This window comes from Cricetulus griseus, chromosome 2, assembly GCF_003668045.3.
Source record: "Cricetulus griseus strain 17A/GY chromosome 2, alternate assembly CriGri-PICRH-1.0, whole genome shotgun sequence".
Taxonomy (NCBI): Eukaryota; Metazoa; Chordata; class Mammalia; order Rodentia; family Cricetidae; genus Cricetulus; species Cricetulus griseus.
Genome location: NC_048595.1, coordinates 165902705 through 165928097, shown reverse-complemented (window position 1 = coordinate 165928097; position 25393 = coordinate 165902705). Strand labels below are relative to the sequence as shown.

At 45.1% G+C, this 25393-nt stretch overlaps 1 protein-coding gene across 6 annotated transcripts; it reads left to right on the top strand.

The window, feature by feature from the left end:
* Positions 1–4673: 4673 nt before the first annotated feature.
* Positions 4674–24638, top strand: Mro (maestro). Of its 6 annotated transcripts, none has more exons than XM_027397882.2 (9): positions 4674–4774; positions 5079–5223; positions 8347–8417; positions 16535–16634; positions 18784–18930; positions 20611–20796; positions 23472–23627; positions 23978–24085; positions 24383–24638. In XM_027397882.2, the coding sequence occupies exons 4-9, from the start codon at positions 16539–16541 to the stop codon at positions 24434–24436; spliced, it is 747 nt and encodes a 248-aa protein (XP_027253683.1). In that variant the 5' UTR covers positions 4674–4774; positions 5079–5223; positions 8347–8417; positions 16535–16538; the 3' UTR covers positions 24437–24638. The 6 variants fall into 6 exon arrangements, with proteins under 6 accessions (XP_027253683.1, XP_027253681.1, XP_027253685.1 ...); XM_027397880.2 differs by having other exon boundaries at positions 8342–8417; XM_027397884.2 differs by lacking the exon at positions 8347–8417 and having other exon boundaries at positions 20614–20796.
* Positions 24639–25393: the final 755 nt, after the last annotated feature.

Here is a 25393-nt window from a genome sequence, read left to right as displayed (position 1 = left end):
CAAGAACACACCATGGGAATTTTCCAAGTGTGCACAGCCACATGTCCTGTATTGTATCTCCAGCGATTAGCAGGGGCAGAGTGTCCACAAAAGGCCCCATTGTGAATCTCTCTAATCTGCCCAATGTTGCATCTTCAAGGATGGAGTACAGCTCACTGTGGATAACGAATTCTCTTAAAGGCTAGCAGTGTTCCTAGAGTTGGCTATATTCGCCCTTCGTCAGGATGAGCACAGAGGGAAAAGCCTGGTGCCCAGGGCTCCTCATTGCATAGCTCAGGTAAGGCTGCTCAGATCAGTTTCTGGATTCCATCTGTTCTGTTCAATTTGTGGTACAACACGAGCGGTTGATCTGTAGGGGTTTAACCAGAGGATTAAAAAAATGACTATGTAAGTTCACGATTACTTCTGGGAAATAGGAATACTGGGGATGCTGTGAGAGTCATAAACTAGAACTCCTCCCTTCTTCTCTCCTTCTCTCTCTCCCTTCCTTCTCTCTCCTTCTACTCTCTCTGCTAGTACTGGGGATCGAACATAGAGACTCCTGCTTGTCAGGTAAGTATACATGAGCTACAACCCCAGTACTGTCCTTTTAAACCTATCATTTACATTTATTATATACTGTCTTCACTCCTGGGACTCGTGTTTCTCTGGGATGTCCTTCTCTTCCACGCCACCTCCTCTCCTAGCACGGGAGCAGTCTGTCCCTTTTCAGCAAAGATCCTCTCAACGAGGCAGTAGAGTCCACACATAAGGGGACTCTGGCCACAGGCCCTGTGAGGACGGTACACACAGTGGAGGCTTTGTTCACCTGGATGTGCTCAGTGACCAGACTCTCTAGTAGCTGGGCATGATGAATTCCAGGCCAGTATGTGCTTTATAGCAAGACCCTAGAGGTGGGGGAGGGAGAGAGAGGAGAGGGAGAGAGAGAAGAGGAGAGAGAGGGAGAGGGAGAAAAGAGAGAAGAGGAAAGGAAGAGAGAGGAGAGAGGGAGAATGAGAGAGAAGAGAGAGGAGAGGAAGAGAGAGAAGAGGAGAGAGAGGGAGAAGATGAGAGAGAGAAAAGGAGAGAGAGATCTATAGTAAGCCCATGAGATCAGTGTCACTCTGCATCTTTAAACAGTGATCTAGTGCTCTTCTGGGCTCCCGGGGTGCTGGGTTCTGTGCCAGCCCTGCTGTCTGACCTGGTGCACCTGCCCAGGGTATTGTGATGACAAGTGACACACTGCTTCTGCAAAGCAACAAGTCTTTGGTGGATTGCTAGGCATGAGTAGTAGTGGCCTGGGCAGTTCTCAATGTCCTTAAAGGAAGGTTTACATTTCTTGGTAATTACGGCAGTGTGGGTTTTTCTGGGTCAAAGGAGATGTGGGTGGAAGGATTGGGAGGGATTAACAGTGACCGTCAAGCAATAAAGGCAGGAAAACAGAGGGACAGCAGTGGGACAAGGACACAGCAGAGAGCAGCTTCCAGTTCAGTTGCAGAACTCTATCTGCAGGAGACAGGGCCCTGAGAGACTCCCGAGTTAGTGTGCTTGAAGCTGAGGATGAAACTGGTACATCTTTTTGTGGCCTGCATTTTACTCCAGGTTGGAAGCAATGGCCATGATGGCCATGACTTTCTTCCTAAAGCACATGTATACAGGACAGTGGGAGGTGACAGTGGCATGTCCGAGAAGCCCCTCCCAAGGGCATTGGCTTGCTTCAAGTGGCTAGGGGAGTGTGGAGACTAACCATGGTTAGATATTTGTCTGGCTCCAGCTTGGGCCTGCTTTTTTCCCATGGTGCCATCTTTCTGGTCAGTCTAGATGCATATGGCCTTTCTTTACAGTATATTTTCTGAGCCACTGCCCTTGCCTCTCATGGTCTTAATCAGCAACTTTTGTGGTTCTTTGCTTTGTGATTGATGGGGACACCATATATCCCACCATCAGTCCTCTCTTGGTAGGTTTCTGGGGTGGCAGGGTGAGTATTGGTTTCACCTGCTGAACAACTTGGTATTAGAAATAAGGTCAGTTGGGCAGTGGTGGTGCACACCTTTAATTCCAGCACTTGGAGGCAGAGGCAGGCTGGTCTCTGAGTTCGAGGCCAGCCTGATCTAAAGAGTGAGTACCAAGACAGGCTCCAAAGCTACACAGAGAAACCCTGTCTTAGAAAAAAAAAAGTAGGATCAGATAAACACTTGATGAATGAAGCATGAATAACTGAGAAGCCAAGCTAAGCTTTGCCCCTGAGTTCCACCCCAGCCCTTCCCTCTCTTTAGGAGTGAAAGTCTTTGACAAGGCTTGGCCTAGCATTTCCTGAAGTAAGATAAGAGGCAGGAAACTCGAGTCCCTTCTTTTAGACACATTTCTGATTGGACACTGCACACTCAGGCAGAAAGCTCTCCTGACAATGCCAAACTAAGGAGAAGCCATTTTGACAGGTCATTTGTCTCCCTGTTTCATAGGTCTAAATGGAAAGTGAACTGTCTACTGGTTTGATTTGCCTTTTTCATCAGTAACTTGGGAGAAATAATCACTTTTGGTGGCTTATTTTTCTAATGGTGTCAGCCCCTGCATATCTCTGACAAAATGAAGATGTCAACAGAGAATAAAAATAGAGCTATTGAATAATGAAGTTAAATAATTATAGTGTGCAGTTTTTTAAGGACAGCACATTAGCCAAATATCAATATGTGACAAACAAATTATTAGAGAATTTTCTAAGTCCCAGAATCTTGCAGTGGTGTAAGGCTGTGGGAGAAGAGTCTTGGGTTCTCTTGGACATTGTGTCTTGATAGAGTCTCTACAAGTTGGCACACACTGTGCTGGGAACACTGAGTCCCAGTCCCACCCCTGCCCTTGTGGCCACTGTGTACAGATGCCAGGGTGAGACCACCGCTGGCATTCTCAGGGCTTCCAGGGATCACTGCTAGTTTTAGCCCCGATTTCCCTGGTGACTTTAAGTAGACAATGAAGCAGTGCAGATTAGTTTTCCATTTGGCAAGAGAAAGGACATTATACTCTGTCAAATGTCTTTAAATTTGGATACAGGATAACATTAGAAAGAAGGGCTTATTAATAGGGTACCAGCTAGGGCTGGAAGCATGGCTCAGTGGCAGGAGGCTTGCTAATCACAGGCAAAAGCACTGTTCCTCTGTGTCTGTGTCCATGCAGGGGTGTGAGTTTCATTTCTGGTCTGCAATCTTTTCACTGGATCCCTCTGTCCCTGGTATAGTCCTGTCCAGTTTTGGGTCTTTTACAGCCTTGTATAGTCCTGTCCAGTTTTGGGTTGTTTACAGCCTGGTTAGTTCTGTCCAGTTTTGGGTCGTTTACAGCCTGGTATAGTCCTGTCCAGTTTTGGGTCGTTTATAGCACTCAATGTTCTGTATTTGGATGATGTCTTTTTTTTTAAGATTTATTTATTTATTTATTTATTATGTATACAGTGTTCTGTCTGCATGTATCCCTGCAGGCCAGAAGAGGGCACCAGATTTCATTACAGATGGTTGTGAGCCATCATCTAGTTGCTGGGAATTGAACTCAGGACCTCTGGAAGAGCAATCAGTGCTCTTAACCGCCGACCCATCTCTCCAATCCCTCTGGATGATGTCTTTCAAAGCCTATTCCTACTCTTTCCAATTTCACCAAAAGATTAAAGCTGATTTGGAAGACCTGAACTTGCAAATCCACAGTCATTCTCATTTCATGTAGACATGCCTTTATTCCTGTGATTGCCTCCTAGGTTCAGGCAAAGCCAGGAGGAACCACTCTGCTCCCCAGAGGTCTCCTCCTGTACCACTCGCATGTCCTTTCATATCTCCCTGCGCTATTTCTATCCATGCCCTATTGAAATTGCATCTCAAAGGTCATCTGTGGTACCCTCAAAGTCCAGTCCTGACAGGGTTTTGTTTTATCTTCATTTTTCTTTACTCTAGACCATCGATTTCCCTTCCCATCCTCTGATGTACTTATGTGGTTTATATTTATCCACCCATCACCTAATTGGATTTTCTAAACTGGTCCATTGCAAAGCAGCATCCTAGCTGCCTGTGATGGAGCTCTCACTAACTATATGAAAATGAGGTTAATAAGCAGTATTGGTTCCTTAGTTTGGTGTCAGAATTAAATGGAATAATTAATGTAATATTTACATTAAAGCTTAGCATGAGGAAGTATCCATGAATGTTACCTGTTAGTATAATAGGCTCTCAAATCTTTGGAAAAAAAAAAAAAGACTGCTTTCCTCTTATCCCTGCCCCTTTAAGGTCATTTGTCCTCTTCATCCCACACAGAGCCAGTCAGTAAATATTTGCAGCAAATATTCATGCACGTGGTGACAGAGTTCAGGGAAGGAAAGGTGACACCGAGGGAGGCTCTAGAAGATTTCAGTAGTAGTAGAAGCCTCCTTGTTCAGTTTTTTAACTAATAAATGATTTAAGTTGTTGAGTGTTTGAATCGCTCCTTTCCGGATATATGGCATTTATTGAGCAAAAGTTGGCATTAGTAGTTAAAATTGTTAGTATGACAGTCAGTTACAACGAGGCTGCTTGGCATGGGGACAGCATCCATTCCTTAGATTAAACGCTGCTGTGACTGGATTATGTGGGGAGCGGCGGCCAGAATCCTAGAAGCCTTGACTGGAAGAATGGCACCATCTACTGGCAACATGGGAAAATGACTCCGGGTGGTGCGTTTCTTGGTGAGGGTGAAAGTCCTTGGAATTGCCATTCTTTCTGAACAAAGTGTGGGTGGGACTGGACAGGAGGAGTTAATAAGGGGCAGACACAGCAAGCAGCAGGTAGGAGATACTGCGGCAATGTGGAGGCGCAAAGGGCGCAGCACCTTGGGTCGGCGAGGGATCATTTTATGGGTGTCATTTGAGGGCAGTCCGGTCCGTGTCCTGTCCATCCCCCTTTGCCCCCCTCCACCCCTCTCCCTCCGCCCCTCTTCCTGCCCTCCTCTCCCCCGGGCCTTACCCACCTTGTACTCACGGATTCCCTCTCCTATTGGTTTGGCTTTCCTGTTCTCTGCTGGCTCCAAATTCCCAGACGATCCTTCTTCACCTTCTGGTTCCTTTTATTTTTTTATTATTGTATGGAAAGAAACCAAGTCTGGGAAAATCTCTCCGAGTCACTACATTTGGCGGCCAGTCCAAAACAGCGGGAACAGAGTGCCTCCTGAGGGGTCCCAGACCAGCCTCCAACCCACAACAGCAAGTCCTCACGTGACAGCCACTCCAGGAGCCAGGTAAGGTGACTGCAGGTGGCTCAACCCTGACAGAGCAAAAGTGCAGGCGTCCTGGTTCCCACATCCATGCTAGAATATGCTCTGGCTACTGACGTTTGAGGGAATTGAATTCCAAGAATGTTGCTGTCTGGGAATGTTTCCTTTGGAAGATGGAAGTGGACCATAACAGACCCGCGAGCCATTTATTATTTTTTCTATTAATAAACTATAAAATCAGTCAAGAGATGGGTTATGGGTCGTTGTATTTTATCGGAGAGTTTTAGTGTAGGAAGGCCTAAGGGAAACTATGGATGCTTCAGATTAAAGCGTCTGCACGGTTGGTCAGTGCACAGGGAGTTAGCTGTCTAGGAGTTTTCAGGTTCAGACGGTAACTATTGTAATTTAAAAACGCAGTGCACGGGGAGAAAGACATCATATGACAGAGCTTGGGTGGAGGGGGTTTTATTGGGGGAAAGTGAATGGGCAAAGGGGGGAGGAAGCCGGGAGACTAGCCTCTGGGGACAGGAGCAGCTGAAAAGAAAAGAGAGGAGGAGAGGGTGCAGACAGAGATAGAAGGAAGGAGAGGGAGAGGGAGAGAGAGGAAGGTGGGCAGGGGCCCCTTTAATAGAGAATATAGTGAATGCACAGGTTGTGTTCTTAGTGGATGCAGCTGAAATGTGTCCTGGCAGAACCCCAAGGGCAGGCCAGTACAGATGCCTGAATACTAACAGTAACTACACACAGACAGTAAGCCTGCTGGGGTGGTGTACAGCTTTGACCCCAGTTCCTGGGTGAAGCTGGGGTAGAAGGATTGCAAATTCAAGGGTAGTTTGGAAGTTTAAAAGCTATTTTTTTTTTTAGAAAAAAGAAGTGGAGGGGGTGTTTCAGAATTTTTCCTATATATTCATATTTTTATTTTTATATATATTTGAATTACAAACAAGATTGAATTACATGACGATCCCAGTTCCCTTCTCCCTCCCTTCCTCCTCTACCACCCCCCAACTAAATTCTACCTGTCATATGTCCTTTCTTCTAATCTACACCTGACTTATAATTTCTGCTTCCTCATGACCTCTGCATCCTTCCTTTTCTTCCCTTCTCACTCTCATAGCTCCCTTCCCCCTCTTCCCATGCTCTCAATTTGCTCAGGGGATGGTGACCCTTTCCCCTTCTCTAAGGGACAAAGATTGTCTCTTTTAGGGTCCTCCTTGTTTACTATTTTCTCTGGCAGTGTGGATTGTAGTCTGGTAATCCCTTACTCTATGTCTAAAATCCACATATGAGTGAGTACACATCATGTTTGTCTTTTTGTGATTGGGTTAAATTGCTCAGAATGATTTCTTCCAGTTCCATCCATTTTCCTGCAAATTTCAAGATACCATTGTTTTTTTTCTGCTGAGTAGTACTCCATTGTGTAAATGTACCACATTTTCTCTATCCATTCTTCGGTTGAGGGGCATCAAGGCTGCTTCCAGTTTCTGGCTATTACAAATAATGCTGCTATGAACATCATTGAACAGATGTCCTTGTTGTATGAGTGCTTCAGAATTTTGAACTCCATTGCTGTTTGAGTTTGTATGAGTTATTTTATATTATCCTAAACCCCAGGGTTTTGTTTTCTCTCTTAAAAGAGTATAATGAAACCTGTCAAGAGAATATGAAAATTAAATGAAATACGATAAAAATTCTTCTATTTGAGCTGGTGGGGCTGGATTTAGTTAATAAAGAAGTTGGAGACACAGGAAAACTAATACTGTCAGTATGTCACCTGAAGTCCAGACTTCCTGCTAGTTCAGGACATGGCCTTCTTTGAACATTAATCTACTAGCTGGCTTTTTGAGTTGTTTTCTTATGCAAACAACAGATGTGATGTCATGTCATTTTTAGCTTTGGTTTGTTTTACTCTAGCAAGAACTTAAATTTTCAAAGTTACCTACAGCATCATTTCAATTCAAAAAGTCACCCCGGATAGGCATGATTTTCCTCAAACTTTGTCTGTCTGCACACCTAATTACACAACAATATTTTAACCTCGTCCCATCGTGAAGTCATCCTAGAAGAGCCAATTTTGCTTTCAGAGAACAGCTTCCTCTGCTTGTACACTCAGACACTTTCAGGTGTTTGATCCCTTGCACACCAATAAATAATCAAGTAAACTAACTAGTTCCATGGTTGCAGTGACAGGTTACAGCTGTGAACTGCTTCTTGGGACGCTTGTTCCCACCATGAAGCAAAAGTAGTGAGTAACGTCACCACTGAGGGGCCCGGAGAATTATGGTTAACCTTCAGTTAAACAGGTGGATAAGTACTTCCTGCCCCACGCTTAAAGTGCTTGATCTAATGCCTCGGAAACAAAAGTGCCTTATCTACCATCAGTAGCTATCCATATTATCACAGCTAATGAGTTCAGAGTTCAAGGGGTAGTTTGAAATCTAGCTGTTTCCCCCATCATTTTACAGATGAGAGAGAAAAAAAATACAACTGTGTGTAAACTGGGTCTTCATAAAATGCCTTGTGGTTTCAATACATGGAAGGGTGTATGTACACCATGAAGCTAATATGTGAGTCTCACTGATTTAGGTTCATAAAGGTGTTAGAATACTGCTTGAAAGGCTTCCAGGACCCCTGATCCATGGCTTTTCTGTAGGACTAGGCAGAACCATGACTTGTTGATGGCCTTGGGGGTAGTGGAACCTTTAAGTCTGGGCATGGCATACACATTCAGAGGTAGATGTGAATTAAGCAGTGTGCAAATGGATAAAACAATTGTGAGTCACTCTTGTCTTCAGCTCGAGGTGTCCAGGTCTTCTCTTCCTCGGCTCCCTAGCCTAGCTCTCACTCAACGCTAAAGCCAACCTCTAGTAGGAAATCGCTGTTTCGAGACTCTGGGAAGAGCCAAGTGACCAGGACTCTGTGTCCCACATTCATCAGTAGTTTGTTTACCATGTTCCTTTCAGACAGCTTGTGTTGTTACAGGTGGAGATGACTCTTGGGTTGTGATTGGGTGGGGTGTAAAGGTCACAGCTCTTGGAAGAAAGCTGCTGGTATTGACGGTGTGCTGGTGCTGGGGCTGTGAGACGCCTTTAACTATGAGTTTGTTTTACTATTTGCCTTTTTTTTTCCTTTTTTTTTTGAGATAAGATATTGTTCTAGAGCCTAGACCTTTCTGGAACTGGTGACCTTTCTGTTTTTGCTGTCTGAAAGCTTCGAGGGTAAGTGTGTACCACCACACCCTGCTTGCTTCTTCTTCTCAATTGTTTTTATTTCATTTTGTTTTGAGACAGAATCTCTCCAGTAGGCTGGGATGGTACTCTGGAGCTCACCATATAGCCCAGGCTGGCCTTGAACTTGCTGTCCTCTTGAGTCTGCCTCCTGAATGCTAGGATTAAAGATGTTATTTTGCTTTTTAAGGAAATTTTATAATGGCATTCTAGCTGGACACAGTAGCTCATACTATTAATCCCAGCACCAAGGAGACTGAGGCAGGGGGATCTCAAGTTTGAGGCTAGCTTGTATTACTTAGCTAATTGAAGGTCAACCTGAGCTATGTCGTGAGATTTGCTTTTTTAAAAACAGAGGGTTGGGGCTATAGGCCAGTGGTAGAGTTCTTGTCAAGCATGTACAAACCACTGCACTTGGTCTCCAGTACTGGGAGGAAAAGAAAGCATCCTAGAATCTAAGATCTCTGCATGTGAAGATCATGCATTTTCACTGGGCTATACCGTCAAGTCCTGGACTGATTTTAATTTTATCTTGATAGTTATCTTAGTTCATTTCTGTTGCCAATAACAAAGCACCAGAGATGTGATAAGTAATAGAGTGATTTGGACTCTCAATTCTGGTCTAAAGTTAAAGGACCCAATCAGTGGATGGTTTTCTTGCTGATAGTCCTGAAGTGTTGTAGAAACATCCCCTGGTGAGAGATCAGTCAACCAAGCTAGATTCTTCAACAGAGTCATTTTGTGATAGCACTAAACCATTGGTCCTTTAATCACACCAATAGCAACCATGGATGGATTTACTTGTGAGGGCAGAGCCTGAGTCTGGAAGGGCTAAACCATGTTCAAACCATAGCAACCACGAACTTCAATGTGTTCCACAAACATATGAGGCAATTCTTTACTAGCTCCAAGTACCAACTTTCTCCTGTCTCAAAACATGGCCCAAGCCTTTCTGTGACTTCCTGGGTTTCTCCTGAGGTATGGCCTCAGTTCCATAGAGCGGGCCAGTCTTGGTATTAATTGCTAGTTCAGAGATTCACATACTCTAGTGTTTGTTTAGCAATACCAAGAGGCTTGTACAAAAAGTGTGACACTCAGGCCCTTGGTTCCCTGAGATTCTGGTCCAGCAATTCTGAAGTGGGCCTGGGGTCTGATAAATCCTAGGGATGGTGATGTAGAAGTCTCCTTTATCAGCGTGGAAAACATTTTCAAGTTTGCATTCAAGATTAAGATGGCCTCTGGAAGGTAGCCTGCCAGCTGACAGATCATTGCTTGGGTCTCCTGAGGGGAAGCAGGGACACTGGAGAGGGTTTTCTAGAACAAGTGGAAAGCTAGAGAAGGAACCAGTACATGCCTCTTTGTGAGTGCAGTAGATGCTGTATCTCCCAGGAGGAACTGTTCAGCTTTTCCTTCTCTTTGCCCTGCTTGGGACCATTCCATGACTTAGAATTCTAGTCCTGTCTATTAGGACCGGGCTTGCTGCTTGGTTTCTGAAGCTGGGGAAAACTGCCTTGGCTGGCTAGTATCCTTGTGGCTCTGTTGCTCTTGCAGAAAGAAGTTGAACATGAGAAACAAGGGATAGCTTGTTTTCTTGCCCAGTGGAGAGTAGCTCCACTCATGCTTTGTTTTGCCATGGGACACAGATGCCAACTGCTCATGGCCTCCTTGCTGAGCAGGCCCCAGCCTATCAGATTAGTGCTTTTTACAGTTATCAGTATCCTGTTACGGCCAGGTATCTGTTGACTCTGATGCAGAGCGTCCTACCCAAGCAGTAGCAGTAACAGGTTCTAGTCAAACATGAAGTTGCCTGGAGGAAACCCAGAAGCAACCACACATTTTTTTTGTTGTTTTCTAGTTTGCCTCAGTATGAGTTTGTAAGCCTTTTATTCTGGAGGGGACAGCCTTTCAATGCTGCAATTTCTTTCTCTCACTTTGGTGGTTCTAAAGTGTGACCCCCAGGCCAGTGGTAGCTCAGTACCACCTGAGAGTTTCCTAGAAATACAGATTAGCAAGGCCACCTGCCTGTTCCAGTGTGCAAAATTAGAAACTCAGAGGACTAGGCCTGGAGTGTGCATGTTTTAATATGTACTCCCAGGCACTTCTACACATGCTCAAGTGTGAGAACCACTGGACAATGCGAAATCCTGTGTGTGTGTGTGTGTGTGTGTGTGTGTGTGTGTGTGTGTGTGTGTCTATCTGTGGTTTTCTTGTGCATGTGTGTATATATGCATGTGTGTGCCTTCATGTGGAGGTCAGAAGTTGACATCGGGTCTTCCTCAGTTGCTCACCACCTTATTTATTTTTTTTAGAGGTTTATTTATTTGTTATGTATACAGTGTTCTGTCTGTATGTATTCCTGCAGGCCAGAAGAGAGCACCAGATCTCATTACAGATGGTTGTGAACTACCATGTGGTTGCTGGGAATTGAACTCAGGACCTCTGGAAGAGCAGCCAGTGCTCTTAACCTTTGAGACATCTCTCCAACCCACCACCTTATTTTTTGAGACAGGGTTTTTCACTGAACCTGTAACTCACCAATATGGTTAAACTCTTTGGCTAGCAAGCCCCAGGTATCCTCTTCTCTGCCTCCCCAGTGGTAGAATTACAAGGGTACTCGGCTATGCCTGGCTTTTCTGTGACTTCTCTGGATTCAGACTTGGCTCCTCATCTTGTGCAGTAAGCACTTTCCTGACTGAGTCATTTCCTCATCTCCATTTTTCTGATGTTTGACTTTAGTTCCCATTATAGGGACACAGAGAGATCTGTTGACCAGAGTTAAAGGAGAAATGGGGCCCAGTGGCTAGGGAGTGAAGAGGTGTTTTCATTCATTAAATACTTTTTGAGAACTTCATGAATTAGCACTGTATCTGTATCACTGCCATTCCTCTTTATCCCCTTAACTCCTCTTGTGTTATGTCCCCCACTGTCCCTCCAAAATCCATGTTCTCTTCTTTACTTACTATTGGACAACCCAATAGTAGTGAGTCTCTGTAGGAAATGGCTTCTCCCTTGTCAGCAGCCATTGGGCACTGAAGTGATTATTTATATTGTTCTATTATTAAATAAAACTCGGGAGTCAGATATTGGGGTAAAATCCTGACAGATCCCAAGAGCAATGGAGGCACAATCAGCTGACCATGCCTCTCCACACCTCCACAGATTGAAAAAGACCACATATCCTTTCTAAACCCCTCCAAACTACTTTCTGTGCCCCCATATCTCAGTCCTCCAGAACCTCTTTGGCTAACTCCAGACAGCCAGTGACTGACTCCACCCTTTGATTCAAGTACATTTTATTGGCAGTCTTGTATGTGTCAGTATGAACAAATATCCTGCAACAGGGCACTGTGGTAGTTTGAATACAATTGCCCTCATAATCTCATAGGGAGATTATAATCAGGGATGTAGCTTTGTTGAGGGTGTATGTCCCTGTTGAATGAATTGTGTCATTGTGGAGGTGTGCTTTGAGGTTTCCTATGCTCAGGATACCACCCAGTGTCTCAGTTGACTTCCTGTTGCCTGCAAGATGTAGGACTCTCAGCTCCTCCAGCCTGTATGCTGCCATGCTCCCTGCCATGGTGATAATGGACTGAACCTCTGGAACTGTAAGTGAGCCACCCCAATTAAATGTTTTCCTTATGAGAGTTGCCATGACCACAGTGTCTCTTCACAGCAATAGAAACCCTAACTAAGACAGGCACATACCTATATCTAGAAGATATGTTTTCATGGCTTCTTTTGCCTTCTAAGAAAGCATGCTTGAAAGCAAAATGACAGGGAAAAACAATCCCCGCCTACTTCTCCTTTCAACCCAACCAGCTGGCCCAATGTGCTGGGATCTGCTGGGTGGGAATGTGTTCTAGTTTGCTCTGGGTCCCTTGACTTCAGGAAACTCCTCAGCCCCCAGAAACCAAGGCAGGTGTCTGGTCACCAGTCATTCTAGTTCAGTGATTGGCTGTTAGATGCTGAAGAAAAAGGGTTGATGCTGAGGCCACCTCCAGAGGTGATGACAGCGTTGACCTGGGGCAGCCATGGCACTAGGTTTTAAAAATGCTGCCAGTGATTCTGACACATCCAGAGGTGAGAACCACCAGCAGACATTTACTGCCCTTTTCTCCTGTTAGAACCAGGAGAATGCTGGCAGAATACTCCAAAGTCAAGGGCCACTAAAGAAGAATTGTCCCACACACCGTATTCAGACAGTGGCTCAGAGCACATGGCTGAAGCTGAGCCTGGTGGTGCATATCTGTGATTCTAGCGCTCAGAGACAGAGACAAAAGGATTGCTGCAAGTTTGAAGTCAGCCAGGGTTACACCAAGAAACCTTATCTCAAAAAACCCCAAAAAACAAAAAACAAAAAACAAAAACAAACAAAAAACAAACGAGCACTTCATATCCAATGACCTAAATGTAAGAATGAAAACTACTGAACACTTGGATTGTGACAGTAAATGTTTATGTCCTTGAATTTGGTGATATGTTCAAGAGTTTGCTACTCCATCAAAAGAAACATAAAATTACCTTACGATCTAATAATTCCACTTCGGGCATATGCCCTAGAGTGGTGAAAGTATATACACAAACAATTATTTGTACACAAATATTTATAGCAACATTTTTGCGGTAGTCCAGTGGAAACAAAACAATTGCCCATCAAGAGATGAATAGATAAACAAATAGTAGTATCTCCATGTAATGGAATGTTATTTAACCATAAGAAAGGAATGAAGTGCTCATATATATTACAATGTGAATGGGTCTTTTTTAAAAAGGTCAAAATTATTTCATACTATGTAAATCAAGTGGGTAAAGCCATTGAGATGGAAAGCAGATTCATGGTTGTGAGGGGCTGGGGTGAGAGGGGCTGGAGTAGGGCATTGATTGTTTAATGGGTACAGGGCTTTTGGGGGGAGCAGTGTTGTTAAAGCCAGTGAACCACCTCTTACTGGATTTCAGTTCAACTTAAGGAATTTAACTGTGTACTCTTATCTGTAAAACATGCTAAAAAGCAAAGCCAGAGTCCTCTATAGTGGCCTTTTGGCCCTTTACCCTTGCTTGTCTTTGGCCACTTCTACATTCTTTTAATAGTCATTCCAAACATGTTGAATCCTATTGCAACCCATGCTGTATGTTTCTGTCTCCCAGCTCACCTGTGCCGCAGGAGGCCTCTGCCAGCAGTTCCCACCCACAGTTTTCTCTCAGTAGCTATTACTGTGCCCTTTAACTGACACCCCCACTTCTAAAACTCAGTCCCTCACCCATGGAGTTCATGTATACAGTGGACTGGATGTGAAATGCCATTGCAAGGCTCGTGTGTTCAAAACCTGGTCCTCAAAGACAACAATGCTCAGAGGTGGGGCTTTGGGGAAGTGAGCCCATCCATGGATTAAGATCAATGCATTCATCAACAGATAGGTAATGGAAACTAGGAAGGTCAGGCCTAACTGAAGGGAGGAGATCACCAGAGTTATGCCCATGGTTACCACATCGTATCCCCAGCCCTTTTCCCTTTGTTTTCTGGCTACTGTGAAGTAAACAGCCTGTTCTACCATGTACTCCCCTGCATGATATCCTATCCTGCTTTGCTCCCAGTCCAAAGCAGTGGAGCCAGTCTACCAGGATGGAAAGTACTGACACTGTGAGCGAAAACCACCATCCATTCTTTAACACGGTTATCTGGAGCTCCTGTCAAGACTCACTGAGTTCCAACCTGTACTTGATGATTGTCACACGAGCCTGGTGTAGTTTGTTTTCTGGAAGCAGCCACACCCAAAGGGTTTGTCAGAAAGAAGTAGTTTCATCTCTTGCTAATGGAGCCTTCCCGAGCTGATTTGCCCTGTTGTTGCTGCTGATTTCTTCACGGATAGCAGAACAAGTGTCTCCAAGCAGTCATCATAGAACAGAGACCATCAGCTCTCCAGGAACTTTCTAGGCTTCCCGTGCCAGATTGGGGCTACTGAGGCACGGGACCTTGCAGATTGAGGAACTACCTGTTGTCCACTCTGCCCCCACCCCTGCCCTAGTGAGAGACAACTATTATGGGATGACCCAGCCCCAAGGACTGAGTAATTACTGGGTTCTCAGTTTCTTGGCTGGTATGTATGTATGTATGTATGTATGTATGTATGTATGTATTTTGGTTTTTTGAGACAGAGTTTCTCTGTAGCTTTGGAGCCTGTCCTGGGACTCACTTTGTAGACCAGACTGGTCTCAAACTCATAGAGATCTGCCTGCCTCTGCCTCCCAAGTGCTGAGATTAAAGGCATGCACCATAGATGTTATTTAGCTGTTACTATTTTAAAGCTGACTTTAATAACTTCTCTCTAAATACACACACACACACACACACACACACACACACACACACACACACACACACCATGACCAAGGCATCTTATAAAAGAAAACATTTATTTGGTGCCTAGGGCTGCAGAGGGTCAGACTCACAATCATCAGGGCAAGGAACATGGCAACAGGCAGGCATGGCAATGGGGAAGTAGCTGGGAGTTTATGTTTTGAGACAACAACCATAGGGAAGAGAGAGGCACACTGGGATGGCATGAGCTTTTAAAAACTCAAAGCCTGCCCCCTAGTGACACACCTCCTCCAAGGACACACCTAATACTTCCCAAACAGTTCCACCAACTGGGAACCAAACATCCAAAATATATGAGCCATGGGGCCATTCTTATTCAAACTACCACCACCACCATCACTGTGTGTGTGTGTGTGTGTGTGTGTGTGTGTGTGTGTGTGTGTGGTGTGCACACATCCTTTTTCCCTTGGCAAGCCCTGACTAAAACAAATATTGATATCGGGGATGGGGCTGGAGAAAATGAATTGTAAAGCTGAACTCTACTGGTGGGCTCACTGGTAGTCAGTGAATTCTCTAGTGGGCCTAGAGAATCTGTGCAACTGACTCTGGCTGGATGGAGCCTATGTCACTAAAGACTTCTCAGACAGTATGGGGAGCACTGAAAGTTCATGGTGTGCATGAATTAAATATCTTATGAAAGTTCATGGTGTGCATGAATTAAATACCTTATCAACTACGTTTGATGATTCCAATTCACCTTTTGTGTGGTGTGTGGAATATGGTGACTCTGTGTATGAAACTTTTGAACATTTCTGGAAAAATAAGGAAGATAGCAATGCTGGTTATTTTAGCATCTTTAGAGAAATTTATAAAAGAAAACAAAGTGAGCTGAGTAACAAAATTGACCTGCTCCAGATGTCCATACACAACCTACAGGTTTCTATGTGTACCCTGGAGGAGAAGCTTTTCTCCCGCAGCCACAGGGCTCAACTTAGAGAAGCCTGAACCAAGTCCTAAGTGTACATAAGCTGAGAACCTGGTGCTTGCTCTGTCCTTGAGGCTGAAGGCTTCAACAGTCAGAGTAGTCCCACAATTGCTGTCTCTCATGGAGGAGGGGGGACTACAAATGACAATCACTCAGTCTACGGCAGGGTGTCTCTGAAGTCTCCATCTGGTGCCGCTGGTCCCTAGTCTAGGACAGAAGCCTGGGAATGCTGTCCCTGCTGTCCCTGTAAGAATCAGAAGCAGCAATAACAGTGCAAATGAACTCCTTCCTAAACAGGAAGGCCAGGAGCACAAAAAGCCAGACTATCTTCTTTTTTGACATCTCCCTTAATCTGGATTGCTACCAGAAGGTGTCATCTGTAATCAGAGAGGGCCTTCCCACACCCATCAAGACAATCAGGAACACTCCTCAGGTGAGGCTCCCTACTCAAGGGCTTCTAATTTGGGGGATCTTTAAGAAACACAAAATTTCAACTACTCCTTACTTTACTTCTTGAGGTTCCTGTGGGTGGGGGGTCAAATATCTAAATTTTATTTCTTCAATAATTGTGATACAATGAGCCTATAGGATGGAGGAGTGGGGACCAGAGGAATGACCCACACACACAGGAGCCTGAAGGGGGATCTTTCTTGAAAGCTAGCTGGTCACCAAGGTGAAGTCTTCCACTGTCTTTGTATTTTTCCACAACAGGGCACACTCCACACAGCAAGGCTGATTTACACAGACACTTCAAATGCGTGTTTGTGGCTCATATGGTGATTCTGTTCATTTTTCCCTTTCTTTTAGTTTCATGGAACAAACACAGAGAGTCCTGAGCCAACCCCCTCCCATCCCCACTTCCCAGCCCAAGAAGAAAAGGACATCGGTGCAATCTATCTTTTCCAAGGTCAGCAAACATGTCTCTTCCTGGTCACCACTGTGTAAGATGTGTACCCCCTTGCTCTGTGGTTACAGCTGCTTTGCCTGGGCTCCTTCTGGAAGCCATATAATGACAAGAATAGAGGATGCTTATGAAAAGATGAGAAGGATTCAGCTTGCTGCTAATTCAAAAATTTAAAAAGTGAACTGCAATAAATACTCAGAAATAGCAATGACGCTGGAAAGTTACAATGTCTCGTCCACAGTGCTGAGCACACAGCCTGATCTGGACCTGCATCCATTCCTGCTTCCTAAGGATGGGGCTAGCTTTTGTCTTTGATTGTCTCTGTCTCTGTCTCTCTGTCTCTGTCTCTGTCCATTCCAGTGTGAATGCAGGTGTTCTCCCAACATGATGCACATGTCAAAGAGCAATCTTGGATGTCTGTCCTCACCTTCTACATCTTTTGAGACAAGGGCTTTCTTCTTTTTTACCATATAGCAGCCATCTCATGCACCTGGAGGTTCCCCACCTCCCATCTTGTCAAGGAAAACTAGAATTATAGACAAGTGCTATTGTGCCTGGATTTATATGGGGCTCAATCTCAGGTCTTTATGCTGGCATGGCAAGTGTCTTAACCATCATTTCCCTGGTCCCTTGTTGGGTTCTTACATTGTCTGAGGTCTGATTGGGCTGCCATGTTCTGTGTCCTGAAGAACACTAGTGCCTTCTTTTTATTGGAGCTCATCTGCTCACTAGGGAGGCAGTTCATCTGATCATGAGAAAGGTGGCCTATATCTTGATCTATCTTCTACCTTTTCTACATCTTATCTTGCAGTTACTCAGTATTTAGTTTTAGAAGTATAGGATTTTGCATAGAAGTGTCAGTGTTTCCCCCATTGTGTTATTTTTGCCTCCTCCTCCTTCTTCTACCACTTCTTCCTCCTTTCTTTGCCCAGATACATGAATTCAGAAGTTGGGACAACCTTCAAATGTCCTGAAAGGTTTATAGATGTGTGACTGGTATTTGTCGAGATGTTGCCAACTGAGTCACATCCTGGTGAGGGGTTGAGGATGGTGACTACTGAGAAAAGTCTCTCATGATTCATTGTACAGTTGGATGGACATGCAGGGACATCAGCCTGATTGCAAAAGTATCACGACAGAATTGGAAGAGAGGAATTGGATAGAGCAGGTACCATACAAACATGCTGTTCATTTTATTTAGCTACAAGTACAGTAGAAGGAAGAGGAAGGGCTGGAGGAGGAAGAGGGTCAGGGGACTTTCCAGAGAGGAGAAATAACAGCATAACATACACTGTAAAAGGAACCTGTGTCTCACAGACAACCCCCTTTCCCTTTCCTCTTAGCCTCCGTCATACAATTCACCATTGTGTGTCTCTTTCTAAAACTCCCAAGCCCACCTCAACACCAGCCCTGTATTATTTTCTCCACCAGCACCCTCCATCCTGTAGACAAATGTATTTGTCGACAAAAGTAAATTGTCTTTAAAGGTTGGGGTGTAGCTTAGTGGTGAGGTGAGGGCTTAGTTCATGCAAAGCCCTGCTTTAATCCCCATTCTCTCTCTCTCTCTCTCTCTCTCTCTCTCTCTCTCTCTCTCTTTCTCTCTCTCTCTCTCTCTCTCACACACACACACACACACACACAGAGAGAGAGAGAGAGAGAGAGAGAGAGAGAGAGAGAGAGAGAGATGTTTAGTTATCTTAGTTTAGAAAGAAAGAGAAATTTGAACAGGCAAAATAACATTTTCTTTAGAGAGAAATGTTTGGAGTTGAGCCCTTTTGAATTGATTGTCATTCTCTCTCTCTCTCTCTCTCTCTCTCTCTCTCTCTCTCTCTCTCTCTCTCTCTGTGTGTGTGTGTGTGTGTGTGTGTGTGTGTATGTGTGTGTGAGATGCCAGATGCCAGAGTCAGATTTTTTTGTTTTATTGCACTCCACTCTCACTGGATTTGGCTCACTGATTTGGCTAGGCTGCCTAGCCAGTGAACTTCAGAGTTCTTTCTTTGTCTGCCTTCCCAGTGCCGAGATTCTAGGCATGCACTGTTGCACCCAGAATTTTATGGGGGTGCTCAGATCTTCATATTTGTCAAGCAAGTACTTTACCAACTGAGCCATCTTCCCAGCCTCTGAATTAACACACCTTTGAACCACCACTCAGGTCTCTTGGAAACTGAGGTTGCAGAAGCGGGAGCCTTTGAAGAATGTGGTTTTCATCTTGGCAGAAAGAGCCCGGGATCCCAATGCTGAAAAGCGCCATCTGGCAATGAGAGGCCTGGGCACCTTGGCCCGTGAAGCCCCTGACAAGGTAGGGAGAGGTGGAGTTGAGACAGCCTTCCCAAGACTCTAAGCTCCCGGGGCAAGGAGTCCCCCCTGCTGGAGCTGGTGCCAATGGATGGCTAACATTGTAACAAGTCACAGAGACCTAGCAACAAACACTGGTATCTGTGTTCAGGGGCCTGGGTATAGAGCTCAGGTTCTCGCAAGGCTGCAAACCACTGTTGTATGTCTTTCGAAAGCTCAGGGCACTTTTCTAAGAGTGGCTTTTTGCAGAACTGGCTCTTTCGGTGGTAGGACTGAGGTTTGTCTTCCCTTGCTGGCTGTCTGCTGGGGGCCACCCCTGGTACCCAGGCTCCTCACTCTCAAAACATGATATTCTGTCTCTTCAAGGTATCTCTCACTCCTGTCTGCTCTATGAGAGTCTTATATAATGTAGCTTAGCAACCAGGAGAGACATCTGGTTACTTTTGTCACATCAGGCTACAAGCAAGCCACCAGTTCTTTTTACATGGGAGAAGAACAGATTATATAAGGGTGTGACTCACTTGAGGTCCTTAAAGGGGTGGGGCATGGCATCATGCTTCAGCTCTGTCAACCTTGAGAAACGGAGCTACTGGCTCATATCACTCTCCTGGAGAGTTTAAATGATTTCCTCATCATTTTTGTTTGTTTAGTGAGAGACACTTTCAGACCCCATCCTTAGCACGTGTCCACATTGACACCATTTTATGTTCTGGGATACCCTTGTTAATCCTGTGCTCTTGAAGTCCTCCCCCACTCCATCACCCGGAGGCCTCATTCCTGTTTGTCCTTTCTGTTCTGTCCTCCTAAGACCTAGGAAGGCTCTTGGGCTGGGTTACAAGAGACATTTGTGTTTGGATAAGAGTTGGTGGCAAAGTTAGAAGAAAGTGCGTGTATATTATATATATATATTATATATTTTATTACATGTTCTATATGTAGATGATGTGAATAGAGAGAGAACTACTTGTGAGGAGGAAGGGGAACAGCAAGAGGGGTGGGGGAAGGGAGGATGGGAAGGGTAGTGGGGGATGAACATGAGTGAACTACAATAATACAGATGTTAAAAAGCCATATGAAACCTGTTATTTTTTTACATTAACTAAAAATAGTAATTTAAAGAAGGAAAAGAAAGTCAGGGCCTCTCAACCCCAACTTGAGGCTACTAGAAGATTAGGGCTGGAGTTGCTTTTCAACTTTAAGTATATGTATCACTGTGTGTGTGTGTGTGTGTGTGTGTGTGTGTGTGTGTGTGTGAGAGAGAGAGAGAGAGAGAGAGAGAGAGAGAGAGAAAGAGAGAGTTGTGTCAGTGTGTTAGAATGTGTATGTGAGTGTATGTGTGGTATATGGGTGTGTGTGTATGTGTGTATGTGTCAGTGTGTTAGAATGTGTTTGTGAGTGTGTATGTGGTGTGTGTGTGTGTCAGTGTGTTAGAATGTGTATGTGTGTGGTATGTGAGTGCGTGTGTATGTGTGAGTATGTGTCAGTGTTAGAATGTGTTTGTGAGTGTGTGTGGTATGTGAGTGTGTTAGAATGTTTGTGTGTATGTAGTGTGTGTGTGTGCTTGTGTGTCAGTGTGTTAGAATGTGTTTGTGAGTGTGTGCATTTGTGTGTGTGTGTGCGTGCACATGTGTGTGTGTGCGTGTGTTTGGTATATGTATGTGTGATGCTAATGCTTTCCCAATAGCAGGTGAGAAGGTACAAAAAAGTTTTCCTTGACCTCCTGGTGCATGGACTGTATGATCCCGTGAGTTCTGAAGTGATCCACGAGAGTGTGAAGACCCTGACCATCATGCTGGGCAAGATCCAGGGCCAAGGCCTGGGCTCCTTCTTCATAGACATCACCCTTCAGACCAGGACTTTACTGGATGATGTAAGTGAGAAGAGTAAGCATAAAACCTTGGGCTGTGAAATCATCCTGGGTTACAAAGGAGAATCCTGAGTCATGTGGTGGTGGCACACGCCTTTAACCCTGGCAGAGGCAGAGGCAGAGGCAGAGGCAGAGGCAGAGGCAGAGGCAGAGGCAGAGGCAGAGCAGAGCAGCAGAGGCAGAGGCAGAGGCAGAGGCAGAGGCAGAGAGGCAGAGGCAGAGGCAGAGGCAGACGCAGGCTGATCTCTGTGAGTTTGAGGTTTGTCTGGTCTACAGAGTGAGTTCCAGAACAGCTAGGACTGCATAAAGAGACTCTATCTCAAAAAACAAAGACAAAAAGAAATGAGAATCCTGGGTAGTGTGGTTTCTTAGGAACAAGGTCTGCATCACTCACTAATTTATGAATTTTATTGAGAGGAGTTATGGGTGGGAGTTATGGAGAACATAAGAGATACATAGCAACCTATAACTCCTCTTGAGGAGTTTTCATGTCAATAGGCAAGAGTATATGCACACTAGTGATGACAACAGTGATGGCGATGATGCCAGCCTGTGCTCAGTACGCCCTTCTATGTAACAAGTTAGCATTTAGTGAATCCTTCCTGTGTGTCATTCACACTGTCAGGGAATTGCCATGGACACTTATGCAGTCCTTACAACAACATCTTTGGTGGGTGCTACAATGATCTTTATTATAAAATGAGGAAATGGAGGCCCAGAAAGATGAGGACCCGCCTACAGTTCACAGAGCCAGCATGCATCTGGAAAGTGGCCTGTAGCCCTGCCCTGTTAGCCACAAGATAAAATGCACCTACCAAGCAGTGCTTGGGTGCAACATGTAGTCCATAACTGACTTGCAGGTGTCAATCAGCCTGCCACTGTCTCTCTATCAAAGACAGCACCTGTCAGACATACCTCAGACCTTTATTTATCATAACCCAGAGCAACTTCCACCCATCCCTCCCACCCAATTCCCCCCCTGAAGCCACACAAAGAAAAGGAGAGACACTGAGCTTACAGAGCTCAGGACTTCGATCAGGGCTGCTGGCACGTGCTTGTTAGTGCTCATCCTCCCTCCACATGGACAGATGTTAATATTTCAGTGGAGATGGCCCATGCTGGCCTGGAACCCAGTGGATATATAGCCCAGGCTGGCCTTGATCTCATGGCAGTCTTCCTGCCTCAGGTCCTGAGTGATGTTATTGCAGGCATGAATCACTACCCTTTCCTAGATGTTTGCTGTTGAATGCAAACCTATCTTGTCTGAGAAGGAGGTAGGAAGATGTCTACATTACCACCCTAGGATGTCAGCACAAATCTTGAGGACATATCCTTAAATCCTTCTGGTGCCGACTGAACTTCAGTTGATTTTTATTCAGCTACTTTTAAAACCTACCTTGTAATGCATGTAATTTCTTTTTAGGAGAATTCTTAGCCACGTAGAAAAAGAAATCCTCACTCAGCACTACCTATTGGCAGAACCTATGTGAGAGTTACACTTTAAACACGGCCTGCTTCATGCCATGTTTGTCAAGATGTGTACCCCCCCCCCACTAGATGATTGTCACACTTTTGGGAGACAGGAATCTGGCTTATACGTTCCTGTACATAGGTCTCAGGGGAGGGTTGACTTGCAGCAAGTTCTCACTAAATTTTATTTAAACCTACTTACACACTGGTCTGAACAATAAACAGAATTCCACCCCAAGGCAATATACATGAGTCACTTATGCTAAAATCTATTTTTGAATAGTTCACAAAATGATCAGTGCTATCTCAGTCTTTGTGACCACGTCTAGATGCTTCTTTCTCTTAGAAGCAGCTCACACCCTGTTGTCTCTGGTTTCTCTGGAGCCTGGACAGGACCTTGAAGTGTTGATATAAAAATCTGTACCAGCAGGGTGGTGGTGGTGCATGACTTTAATCCTTGCACTAAGGGAGGCAGAGACAGATGGATCTCCGTGAGTTTCAGGCCAGCCTAGTCTACAGTGTGACTTCCAGGACAACTAGGACTGTTATACAGAGAACCCTTGTCTTGAAAAACCAAAACCAAACCAAACCAAAACAAGACAAAAGAAAAATCTGTGTACCAAAGTCAGGAGACTGGGCTGCCTACGTTGGCTGCCTATCTTGTATTATGACCATGAACAAATCCTGCTATTCTCTGAGCCTTGATCTACTTGCCTCAGATGTGTGGAGCAAACAGTTTATGTGGAGAGAGAGGCTGATGGGCTCCCAAGGAAGCGCTAACAGATAAGAGTAGAGTCAGGGAGAGTGTGAGGGTGTTGGGGGAAGAAACAAGATCTTCTTGGTCAGCAGAAGAAACTCAGTAGGGAGAGGAGATAAGGTTAAAATGATGGGAGGGAAGAAGAGGGGGAGAGGAAGAGAAGAAGGAGATGAGGAGGAGGGAGAGAGAGGGGGAGAGAAGAAGGGGACATGGAAAAGGGAGGGAAAGGGAAAGGAGATAAAAAATTGAGAAATGAAAGTAGGAAATTTTTAGATGATAGCATGGAAGCCACTCCCAGATTGAAAGAAAAACCAGCATGCCTATCAGCACTGGTGATGTCTACTTTTAATGTGCAGCTCAGAATGATAGTTGTGATCTGCGCTGATGGAAATCCGATATAGTGATCCGGCTTTGTTTCTTTTTGTTTGTTTTTATTGATGGAAACCCACAGGAGAATGACAATGTGCGGTACTCGGCCTTTGTTCTATTTGGGCAATTGGCTGCGTTTGCTGGGCGGAAATGGAAGAAATTTTTCACCCACCAGGTTAACCAGACACAGGATTCTCTCCTGACCCATTTACAGGACAAAAGCCCTCAGGTTGCCAAGGTGAGACAGCCAATCTTAGCTCACTTTGTGAAATCTCTGCTGTCCCTAGAGGGGGTGGTGGCAGCTCTGCTAAGTGGAGAAGCCAAGCTCTGGAGTTCCTGCCCGTTAGAATGACCTATAGGGTATCTATGTAAATAAAGCTGGGCAAAGGGGCCTCCAGGGTACAGCCTCCCCAACTTCTTCTTCTTTGACCTGTCTCTGCCCAATCCAAAATCTGCTGGTGCTAGCTAGATAGGTAAGGCCAGGTCCCCAAAGGATGACGGGACTGGGTGAGATGCACCTTTCCTGCCTGGGATTCTAGAATTCCCTAGTAGTTTGGACAAATGGAAGGCAATGTTATTTTCCCTCAGGCTTGCAAAATGACTGTTCGAGCCTGTGTTCCGTATCTGAAACCCAGGAGGGAGCAGTGTTTCCAAAGTGAAGAAGATCAGAGGAACCCCAGGCTTTCCCGGCAGCTGGTGAGTGAGCCAGGGCAGGAGAGTATTCTCCTGGGAGTCCCTTACCTTCAGGCACTTAACACGGAAAGTGAGGCAGTGCAACAGGAAGTTACCTCCTCCTACTACCTGAAATAGCTCAGGCTAGTATTGCAATTGCAATGGATCCATAGGGCAATGTAAACAGCAAGATTCCTGAAAGATGATACACAGTATTATCATTCCATCAGTTCTAGTCATTGGCTGCATCCACTCGTGCCCCTTCTCCCGGTGTCCTGTGTGTCAACCTCCCTCACACGTACCTTTTCTAATTTCTTGCAGAGCCATTATCATCCTGAGGTTCTGCTGTTCCTCTATGCTAATAAAATCCTCTAAGTCCAGAGAGGCAGAGGAAATGGCTCCATGTGAGTGACCAGCTCCGGGCATCCTGTTCCTGCTGCTGTCTCATTGGGTACCTCTTTGACTCTTCTCATGTGACTGCTACAGAAAAGAGGATGTCAGAGAGCAACTGAGGGGGCGGGGGATTACTCTGGAAGTGTACTCTGCACCCAAAGTAAAATTCTACATTACTTCCACGGATCTCATTTCTTCCCTATACAAACAAATTTGTTGACAGGTATATGCTTCCTTTTCTAAATTGTGTGTGCGTATGCACATATATTCACATGATTGTGGAGGTCAGAAAACAATGTCAGATATTGTACCTCAGGCATCATCTATCTTTCCATTGAATCAGGGTCCTTTAACTGCCTGGGACTTGCAGATTAGGCTAGGCTTGATGGCTAGTGAGCCCCCCAGGATCTGACTCTTCCACTGAGCACTGGATTATAACTCTACTCCAGTGAACCCAGCTTTTTATTTTTCAAGTCTTCTCTCAAATATTAGATCACTCATATGTTATATCTCCACCACAGTTTCCCCTCTATCCATTCCTCCCAGTCTGTCCCCAACCTCCTCTCTTCCAAAGATCCACTACTCCTGTTTTCCTTGATGGGGGGGGGGCAGTTTTCTCAAGGATATCAAACAAACATGGTTTAACAAGTTACAATAAGACTGGGTAAAGCCGGGTGTCAGTGGCGCACGCCTTTAATCCCAGCACTCGGGAGGCAGAGGCAGGTGGATCTCTGTGAGTTCGAGACCAGCCTGGTCTACAAGAGCTAGTTCCAGGACAGCCTCCAAAAGCCACAGAGAAACCCTGTCTTGAACCCCCCCCCCAAAAAAAAAAGACTAGGTACAAACTCTCATATCAAGGCTGGATGAGGCAACCCAGTCAGAGGAAAAGGGTTCCAAGAGCCACAGGGGTTGAGGATACCATGAGAACAAGGCCCACAG